Below are 10099 nucleotides of genomic sequence, written 5' to 3' on the forward strand. Positions count from 1 at the left end.
ATTATATATTTTTTTATACGATGCGCGACATCTGATATATTCTGGTATAAGATTTTCTTATCAGAAAAGACTTTATAGGATTTTTTTTTTTTTTTTGTTTATGAGGGAGTATATGAGAAGCTATATGTTTGGTAATATACAAACCAGAAAACAATAAGATAATACACAAAGTTAAATCCAGGCACTCTTTGAGAAGCTTTACGAATGTAAATGTTTTATAATAAAGGATGGGATAAGCAAGAAAATGTGGTAGTTAACGTGGTGTAGGAGACATTGTACTACTTGAAACAGCAGCGCTCGTCAACTCTAGGGAATCTTTAGCTGAACTGGAACTTCCAGTGTTAATCATAATCAAGCACTCTTTCAGTTCTGTAACAATTTGAGTCATCGGTGGTCTTTCTGCACTTTCTAACTGAATACATCTCACAGCTAACTCTACTGTTTTCCAAACAGTGATATAGTTATCTACATCTTGTCTTAGCCTTGTGTCCAGTATGCTTCCAATATCCCCTGTTTCGAGCACGCTTCTAACCCATATCCCCAAATTCATCACTCTGTTCATTATTGCTGTCTTGCCTGTGACTAGCTCCAGCAGGACTACGCCGAAGCTGTAAACATCACCTTTTTCATTCACAGTTCCTGTTAAATTATACCTGTAACATATTGTATTGGATTGAGTAAAAATTTCAGCCGATTTTTTGATAGCGCTAATAAGAAAAAATGACTATTGGTTATTCATACTTACTGAGGATCAAGATAACCTAGTGTTCCCACCACCCTTGTGTGTAAATTTGAAACGTATTCGGCTGGAAATATTTTGGAAAACCCAAAATCAGCTACCTTCGCTCGGAATTCTTTGTTTAGGAGTATATTTGCGGGTTTCACATCTCTATGCACTATAGGCGGGCTGCAACCATTATGCAAGTAATCCAGTCCTACAATATAAAGATTTCTTATTACATTGAACAATCAACAATCTTCTTTAAAACAAAAGATACTACTTCATATGGTATAATATATCCCTTACCTTGAGCTGTGTCGATCGCTATCTCAATCCTCTTTTTCCAGCTTAGGGAATCTGAACGTTCTGTTCACCAAGACCCCCAGAAAACAAAATTGATTGATGTTGCAAGATTTTGGTTCAATTTATGTGCAACAGCTAAGAGATACTAATATACAAGCTAACGTCTTACCTGACAGAAGAGCTTTCAAGTCTCCCATTTCCATGAACTCATATATAAGTGCCAATTTGGTTTCTTCTTCACAGTATCCAACTAGAGAAACCAAGTTCTTGTGAGAAATTCGTCCAAGCACTTCAATCTGTGTCATATAACATCTTCGTTCTTTTCAATTGTCATAGCCTATATATACGTGAAGAAATATATGATATATGGTTCTGCAGGTAACGAAAGTTACAAACCTCAGTGCTAAATTGTTTAGGGGCCTCGCTCTTTGAGAACACCTTAACTGCAACTTCCCTGCTGCTCTCTGTTAAAATACCATGATAGACGACTGCATAGCCACCTTCGCCTAATTGTTTATTGAATCCGTTTGTCATGTCCTCCACTTGATAGTAGGTGTACTGTGTCAATCCATGCTGCCTCCCTTTCTCGATTAGTTCTAGATTGTCTTCAGCTGATGCATCTGCAGAAATCGGTCTCTGTTATAACTTGGGGGATACATGGGAAGAGTTTAGTATGCATTGTAAAATAATTTGAGAATGAAACTCTGACCATATTCATCTAAATCGTGGATGTGATCGTTTTTCTCTTCTCCAGGTGGTGGATGCGGATTCCCTAATCATGAAATTCGTAAGAACTAGTATTTAAGTATCAGTGTATCACATAGTAAATTAAGTTTGAAGTTTGGTTACAGTTGCACATTTAGTACACAGCGCTGACCGTTCTTCCTTTTCCAAATTTGACGAGAATACATGAGTAAAGCACAAATAGTCAAATAGAAAAAAAAGAGCACATGATATCACTGAAGCACATACCTTTCGAAGAATAACGTTTCCAAAACCAAAAGCCAGCTAGAAGTGATAGAATTACAACAGCAGATAGCACGCCAATAAGGACCTTATAGCGCGCTGCCACAAATTGACAGACAGGAAAAAAAATCTTGATAATGCTGCAGACGTACTCAGTTACAAAGAATTATGTACAGAGAATGAATATTACCAACTTACCTGCTACGGGTGATGGAGGGGAAGGAGGGGTTGAAGAAGGTAATCCGTATATTTCAAAGCCAACAAAACAAGCTGGAAGAAACTCCATAGAGTTAGCCCAAAGATCCATTAGTGTAAGTGCCGCGGTGAGGCATCTCTCACAGAAAACCCCAGAAATGATGGGAGCGCACTGAACGACCCCCCTTAAGCTCTGAAATGACGAGAGATTGACTTGTGCTGTAGCAAATCCAACCGGTCTAAGGCTTGCATTATTAGCAGCTCGATCAATGAGGTTTCTCATGGTGCTGTCAAATGTGGACCGATACTCATTAAGATAGTTTCCTAGAACAGGGGTGTTGTTAAAATTTGGGTAACGAATGGTAAGATCCTGATTTGTGAGGGAGAAGATGGTGTGGTTGGCATATCGTAAGGTGCATTGTTTATACCAAACAATGCCTTGTTTTAGCCGTTTGCAAACATTTATTATTCTTGCTGTTGCACTCTGCAAACAATCATGACAGGCTTCCAGAGTCACATCCCCCCGGCAGTAGTACATAGCATAAACTTGATCAATGCCTTCTCCCATGGTGAACCTTGAGAACGCCACACGCGAGGCATTGGCAACCATGTGTGTAACAAGGATGTCTTTCAGATTTTCTTCAAACATGCTTCCTGCACTGTAAGAATAGCCGTTTACCGGGCAGTAGTAGCCTATAGGCACTGGATCATCTGTGGAAGCAGCAGACCCTCTAGGTAAATTTAGTACTAGAAATAGCAGCCTTAGGCTCAGTTTCACCAACCAATAAGCCATTAATCTTAGTTTGTACTTCTAATAAATCTTTAAGGACAAGCTTTGGATTCCTAACTACATTCAGGAAGCTTGTTGCTAATTAAGTTTCTTTAAGGGGTTTGAATCAGTTAATACTATTGAGTCAAGATTGTTTCCAGCTATTGCAAATTTTCGTGATTTCTATAACTGTTCTAAACTAATACTCTAGCAGGTTCAACCATCCAATGATGCTACACAGTTGACTTGAGACAATTATGGATATCAACAAACTTGAGAAGATGGAATCTTATTTTTCTTTTAGTCTTATGACTTTGACAGAATTCAAAGATTATTCATAATTCTTTGGTTCAAGTAGGCGTAATAATCAAAGGAATACAACTTTTATCATATAGTCCGTTGCAACGTGAGCACAATACATCTAAAGCTATTTATTTTGCTCATTGCTCATTTGGAATGAGCAAATTCACGCAAATGGGAGAGCTTCAAATAAGCAAAAGAATAACCTTGGAGGTACCATGCACATGGTACACCCTAGTGTATGATGACTAGGGGTGAAAGTTTGGTGTACGCTTTGGACTTGGGCCTAATCCAATCCGATGCGAACAATATGGATTTTAATTTTCCAATCCGAATCCAAATCAATTAGAGTGTGAATCAGATCCACTCCGAATTTTCAAACTGTAGATTGGATATGATTTGAAAATTCAATTTTTTAATACTCTAATTTTTTTATGAAATAAATTAGGTGCAACAAGCCGACAACAGTAGTCCAATAAATTTACAAATTATCAAAAAAAAAAGAAAAGAAAAATAGACTGTAATGTAACTAGGACCTTTTCCCATCCCCTAGTTATTGTTTAAACTCTTATGTTACGGATTGTAATCGACTCAAAACTATTTTAATCTAGTTCTATTTGCACCAAAAATAAATAAATATTATGTAGTCATTTGGTTTGGTCAATGTTTCTTTCACAAATCTGAAAGGATGTTTTTTGTTGCCCTTTTTCCCATAACCATAGTTGCATAATTTTATTCCATTATCTCGACAATTGGTAACTGATGCTTGATGCACAATGATCATGGTGCACCTGGTGCATAATCCACGCTTTGATGGCAATGTGCTTATCAGTCAGAATGAAATTATTAAAATCATTCGTGCTAATCACTTCCATTTTAGTTCATTTAGTCAGAGGAGAACAACTCAGGTCTGCGAATTTTCTTCCCTTTTCCAAATTATTGAAATTGTTGTTATCAATACAGCTATTATTCTAGTACTATATAGAAATTGATGTATGATCTGATATGACCGCGTTATTAATTTATGTATTGTATCCTTTTCTTTTTGTTTCAGGAAAGATTCATGTGTTGTATCTTAGATCGTATATTCGTATTGCTATCACTCTCATTAAAACTTAGTACTTTTTATTTCTAATGCAATATCAATTCATTTACGAAAGAGACATATGACATATTGACATGTATACGATCAAGTAAGACTTGATTTAATGGTAAAGATTTGGCCTCATGACTTCAAGATCAAATTCCACTGGCGGATCTTTGGAGTGAGGTTTTCCTTACCATCCCCCGTCCTCCCAATATCAAGATCAAATTCCACTGGCGGATTTTTGGCGTGAGGTTTTCCTTACCATCCCCCGTCCTCCCAAGACGTCTGACCTGCAAATCTGACTGGTTAATTATACCTGTGCGAGGTGCCAATCTAGTAGGGTCCTTCATGTGGAATGGAGTTCTCCGACTATGAGAGACAAAATGGAGAGCCACCTCTTACCCGGCACTTTGCAAAGTGTCTTTGGGGGATATACCTTTTGGGTTAAAGTCTTAAAAGGAGAGATGACTCTCTAGTGTACGAGGCTTACATACTATTGCAAAAACTAAAATTTTATTTTCTTCTTGCAATCATCTAATATCTTTTTGTAAAAATTGTAATAATTACTATTCCAATAACTACAATTTTTCTTTGTCTATAAAATGAGCCTAATATTGGATATATTTCATACACATAGAGAACAAGAGCAATCATACTTCTTATTTTAAACTAGAAACATTAGGTTTTTAACCACCTTTCTTATGTTTACTTATTAATATTGGTTCTAACTGCTTGTATTAGTCTTGTTTTTCTGAACTAGGAAGACTTTTATTTGTAGTAGTTGTATGTGTTTACACTGTAAAGATGCATTTGTTTGATATATATATACAAAGAGAAGCCAGTTGATTTAGGTTAAACTGCTAAATTAATAGTAGTTTGTATGTGTTTGCCACAAACTCTAAACATAGAATTATAGATTTTTAAGCAAGAGGAAAAAGCAGGAGAATATGATTTTCATTAATCTTTACACATGGAATATATCCTTTGTGTTATAAAAGTTGTTTAATGAGGAATAACATGTCCCTATAAACATTATCCAAAGAACGAAGTAAATGGGTAAAACCACAAACAAATAACATTTCCGCCAAATAGTTTTGTAGCTTATGATTTAGTTTTTGCACTTGCATGTAGAGTGACTATAAGTTAATCCTAAAAGGCAAAAATATTCATGAAACCACACTTGGCACCAAATGTACAACCAAAAGAAAAAAAAAGTAAGACAAAAGATTTAGATCCAATATGTTCGAAAAAATATTGTCAAGTATAATTATTGATTTATCGTCATCACTCACCCATATCACACAAAACGCACACATACATGTGGGACATTCACATGTACACATGTAGATGATCAAAAATTACACACAGATTAGAGGACATTCCTATAGACTTAGGATGTCAATGTACATAATTGATATTACCAGCGAGGTTGAGGCATCTTAAATGCTAAACTTAGGCTACTTCTCTTCTTTCTTGTTGTGGCATTAGGTAGCATGGAAAGGCAACTCTCCTTCTAATAGTATCACATGTGGTTCCTAAGTATACCATATACAAGATTATCACCAATATTGCAGCACCGATTGCCCCGGCAAACAAGATCCACAATGTATCGAAGTCCAAGAGATTGGAATTAGCATCAGCAATATTCAGATCATTGTCACATGCATCAAGATCGCCGATTGTCCTCTGCTGAATCGTTGCCAATTCACCATTGTCCATCAACTTTAGTATCCCATTTGAGACTTCACGCACCAAGGGAGACCCTTTCTGGAAAGCCTATATCAGAGGATGTACATAATTAGTTCAAATCACTTATGGATCAAGAAGTAAACAATAATCTAAATATAAAGGAGCACTTACAAAGCCAAATCCCTCAGCGTGAAGATCGAATGAAGGGACAAGAGTATAGCCCTTATTGCAGTTCTTGGACAGGAAAACTTTAAGATATGGTGTTTCATCAATAACAGCAGCAACGCTTCCTTTAGCGAGCATATCAACCATTTCCTGTTCTGTATCATAAATATGTATCTGATCTTCTGTAAATCCTCTCTGAACTAGCAAACGAGGTACAAAGGATCCTTTTTGATTCCCTATATTTTCCCTTTTCCTGATGAGCTCGTCTATTGTTCTGATTGGACTTCTTTGCTGCTGCGCTGTTAGCAATGAAGTTAAGCTTGCTGTATAACAGGATGTTAAGAACAGCAATACTAGAAAACACATTACAATCACTAGCCTTGTATGTATTATTGCCCTCAGTGTTTCTCCTATATCACCCAACAAAACGAACAATAACCAAAAGTAAGTATCGAATCGTTCAATCAAACTGACAATAAAAATGGAGACGAGATCAAGGTTGAGATTCAGAGTACTTACTCCGCCAAAAATCATCAGTATTTGCACGTTGTCCTGGTGGGTTGTTGTTACCTAATGACTGCCTATTTTTGTCATTTCTGAATTCGACAAACCAAAAGACGAGGGCACTAATGAAGCAGAAAGCAAGTGCACCGGACACTAAACCCTTGATCAGAGGCATCAATTTGATTGCAGTCCTTTTGTTGGATTTCTGGTTTGCCGAAATCATCATTGTTATTCCTGTGTCTGAGTAAGGTAGTGTAAAATCAACCCACTGAGTTCTATCAAATCTGATGGTCGTATCTCCCACTGCCCCATCATATTCCTGCTTATTGCAATTTTTGCGTGCATTCAAATAGGATGCATATAATACATCAGAGCTGTATCAAATCAAATACATACATACATACATATATACATAAACATACGCAGAAATACTCTTACATATAAGAGTAACTAATTTAGTTTTGGTATGGCCATGTGCATTATAGTAGTTCTATAGTATGTCATTAAAGCGAAGTACTCATGAAAATCATTACAAATAATTAACAAACCTGATTAGAGACTGCTTGAAGCATGGCATCAAAGCTTCCATTAAAGGATCCATTTGACTGAGCAAAAGGCATAAAAGTATATTGAGGGGGGTCGCTTAACGCTGTATTAATCACAGCCTGGAAGACTTCAATTGAAAAACCACCAATGCGGCGTTCCCTAGTGAGGGGATCTGTTGTAATGCTCACAAACTCTTTGTAGGTACTCACTGGCACTGCAATCCTTAGCCTGTCTCCCCTTGGTGTTGTTGAGGGCGGTGTCGTTTGGTTTGCTGGTGCTGGTGCTGGTGCTGGTGCACCTGTACTTGTTTGGTTTCCTGGTGCTGGTGCTGGTGCACCTGTACTTGTTTGGTTTCCGGGTGGCGGTGCCTCACCAGTATTCTGACCAGTTGCTATGAACACATTCAAAACAAGTAGGATTAGTATCAGGGAGAAATCTTTGGAAGAAGCTGATCTCATGATTCTCCCTTTTTCTTTGTTTTGGGCTAATTTTCGAAGGATAGTTCAAGTGTTCTATGATCCTAACCAGGAATAACTTCAGCTTTACTATACAGATCAGAATTTATAGATGCATAGATTGTTTACTTATATCCTTGGTCATATTATTGTAATTTCTTCAAAATAATTCCTGCTTATGATAATAAAGTATACAAATGAAGGCTATTCCCTCATAAAAAGAAAAAGAGGAAGAGTTACTTGCGAATACACATGGTCAAAATCAAGCCTAGAAAATAGTTACTCCCTTCGTCTCTATTTATTATTTTTATTCAAAATCTTTTTATAATAGAAAAAAAAGTCAAAATAGGAAGAACATATAAGAATCGAGTGAGCATAGAAAAACAGCTGACTTGTATTTCATTATTGACTTTTGAACTGATCTAACCAGCTTGATTTACATGGCTACATATACATTATACATGGATATAAAGTTGATTCCCTTGATTTTGATAATTTATCTTAAAACTCCTAATTGCGTACACGTCAGAATTAGCCAACCCTTCACAAACAAATAAAATCAAGTCTTACCCCAATAAAAGTACTTCCTCCGTTTTTTTAGATGTTACACTTTCTATTTTAGGAAGTTTTAAATTAGAAGTTACATTTTTATTTTGGATAATAACTTCTCTTTATCTTTCTCCTATCACATGTTTACATGGGACCCTGTTATTTTTCATTCTCTCTATCTCTCTCCTCTTTAAAAATTATTTAGGAGTCCTTGATTTGAAAAGTGTAACATCTAAAAAATACGGAGGAAGTATTAAAAATTAATCGAGAATTGAATGACATAATATAACATAAAAATAGTTATCATCAGACTATAGCTTGGGTTTTGCTCAATAAACAACTCGTGGTCAGAAAGAATAAAATTATATGGCCTTATCATTACAGGCTTACAGCTAGTATTATAGAAGTAGTTATCTTTAGGGGGAAAAGAAGTTATTAATGGATGTGGATTATTCCATTAAATTCAAAATATTCTTAATTTTGATTGTTTTTGATATTTTTTGACTTTTCCGGCTCTGGTTATATTTTATTTTATTCGAAACATTAGTAGGAGTATCGACGTGACTTGTAACATTGCGCGAGTGGTTGACACAATTTGCATTTCCTCGAAAAACCTCTTAACACCCTTTTTGTTAATTTCTCGTGAAACCTAAAATTGCCACGAAATGATCGCAAAGGCATCCACATATTCGTTCCAAGCCACATGACTCCTTTCCAATGACCTCCCATGACTCTAAATCTAGCCATATTTTCTCCCAAAACGTTCCTACGAAAGCCGACGTGATTTACAAAGTTGTGCAGGTGCTTGGCACCATTTTTGTTGCCTCGAAAAGCCTTTAAACACCTTATTTCTCCATTTCTAGTGAAACCTAAAACTGCCCCGAAATGAACGTAAAGACATCCACATATTTTTTCCAAGCCACATGACTCTTTTCCAATGACCTCACATGCCCCTATGACGCATCCTGCGGCATTCGGAGCTTGGGCTCTGAGAAAATCCGAAAGCGTGTATTATAACCTTCAATGTTGGCTGTTTTTGAGACATTTTTTGATTTTTCCGGGCCTGGTGATATTTTCTCCAGAAACATTCCTATGAGTGCCGACATGACTTGTAACATTGCGCGGGTGCTTGGCACAATTTGCATTGTCTCGAAAAGTCTCTGAACACCCTATTTGTTTATTTATCGTGAAACCCAAAATTGCCTCGAAATGAACGTAAATGCATCTACATATTAGTGTCAAGTCACATGAGTCCATTCCAATGACCGCCCAAATCCCTAGGAGGCATCCCGTGGAGTTCGAAGCTCGGGCCCCGAGAAAAATCCGAAAACGTGTATATATAACCTTCAATTTTTAGCTCTTTTTGGGACATTTTTGGACTTCTCTGGGTCTGGTCATATTTTTCTCCAGAAATGTTCCTAGGAAAGCCGACGTGACTTGTAACATTGCGTGAGTACTTGACATAATTTGAATTGTATCGAAAAACCTCTCAACTACCCATTTGTTCATTTCTCGTGAAACCCTAAATTGCCTCGAATTGAACGTAAAGACATCCACATATTTATTCCAAGTCACATGGTTATATCTGCTCAGGTTGGTCCGAGGCTTTTGCTGGACAATAGTGTGCTCCTTCCCCCTCTTGCCTCTCAAGTGAGTCTTCTCGGATAATGGCAAGGGTTCCCCTATTATTGAGAGAGAGACAGAGTGTGTGTGCGCACGCGGCCGCGCGCGTGCTGTGCTGTGAGGCATTACAGTTCTCACTGTAGTACATGCTCTAATTTTTTGGTGAAAGAGGGAGGGAAAGAACCCCAACAACAGAAACAAAGAAAAAGAAAGCTAAAGAAACGAAA

General features: G+C 37.0%; 2 protein-coding genes across 3 annotated transcripts; both read right to left on the reverse strand.

Annotated features, from left to right (window-relative positions):
* Positions 1-187: 187 nt before the first annotated feature.
* LOC104897682 (probable leucine-rich repeat receptor-like protein kinase At2g28990) lies at positions 188-2978 on the reverse strand. Its single transcript, XM_010684618.2, has 8 exons — positions 2189-2978; positions 1997-2089; positions 1734-1796; positions 1421-1644; positions 1194-1320; positions 1028-1087; positions 746-935; positions 188-653 (listed from the first exon to the last, which is right to left on the reverse strand). The coding sequence occupies exons 1-8, from the start codon at positions 2976-2978 to the stop codon at positions 254-256; spliced, it is 1947 nt and encodes a 648-aa protein (XP_010682920.1). The 3' UTR covers positions 188-253.
* A 2591-nt stretch (positions 2979-5569) lies between these two features.
* LOC104897461 (glutamate receptor 2.6) lies at positions 5570-8017 on the reverse strand. Of its 2 annotated transcripts, XM_048646456.2 has the most exons (5): positions 7583-8017; positions 7248-7543; positions 6715-7018; positions 6202-6605; positions 5570-6117 (listed from the first exon to the last, which is right to left on the reverse strand). In XM_048646456.2, the coding sequence occupies exons 1-5, from the start codon at positions 7701-7703 to the stop codon at positions 5794-5796; spliced, it is 1449 nt and encodes a 482-aa protein (XP_048502413.1). In that variant the 5' UTR covers positions 7704-8017; the 3' UTR covers positions 5570-5793. The 2 variants fall into 2 exon arrangements, with proteins under 2 accessions (XP_048502413.1, XP_010682646.2); XM_010684344.4 differs by having other exon boundaries at positions 7248-8017.
* Between the last annotated feature and the right edge of the window lie 2082 nt (positions 8018-10099).

The sequence above is a fragment of the Beta vulgaris genome, chromosome 6 (assembly GCF_026745355.1).
Source record: "Beta vulgaris subsp. vulgaris cultivar EL10 chromosome 6, EL10.2, whole genome shotgun sequence".
Taxonomy (NCBI): Eukaryota; Viridiplantae; Streptophyta; class Magnoliopsida; order Caryophyllales; family Amaranthaceae; genus Beta; species Beta vulgaris.

What these genes read in the sequence shown, in the direction of transcription:
- LOC104897682 (XM_010684618.2), bottom strand. Translation starts at nt 2,978, where the DNA reads ATGGCTTATTGGTTGGTGAAACTGAGCCTAAGGCTGCTATTTCTAGTA. An exon ending in CCACGATTTAGATGAATATG is followed by an intron (nt 1,645 to 1,733) that starts GTCAGAGTTTCA and finishes CGATTTCTGCAG; the next exon opens with ATGCATCAGCTGAAGACAAT. An exon ending in CTAGGTTATCTTGATCCTCA is followed by an intron (nt 654 to 745) that starts GTAAGTATGAAT and finishes AATATGTTACAG; the next exon opens with GTATAATTTAACAGGAACTG.
- LOC104897461 (XM_010684344.4), bottom strand. Translation starts at nt 7,703, where the DNA reads ATGAGATCAGCTTCTTCCAAAGATTTCTCCCTGATACTAATCCTACTT. An exon ending in TACTGATGATTTTTGGCGGA is followed by an intron (nt 6,606 to 6,714) that starts GTAAGTACTCTG and finishes TGGGTGATATAG; the next exon opens with GAGAAACACTGAGGGCAATA. An exon ending in ACGCTGAGGGATTTGGCTTT is followed by an intron (nt 6,118 to 6,201) that starts GTAAGTGCTCCT and finishes CCTCTGATATAG; the next exon opens with GCTTTCCAGAAAGGGTCTCC.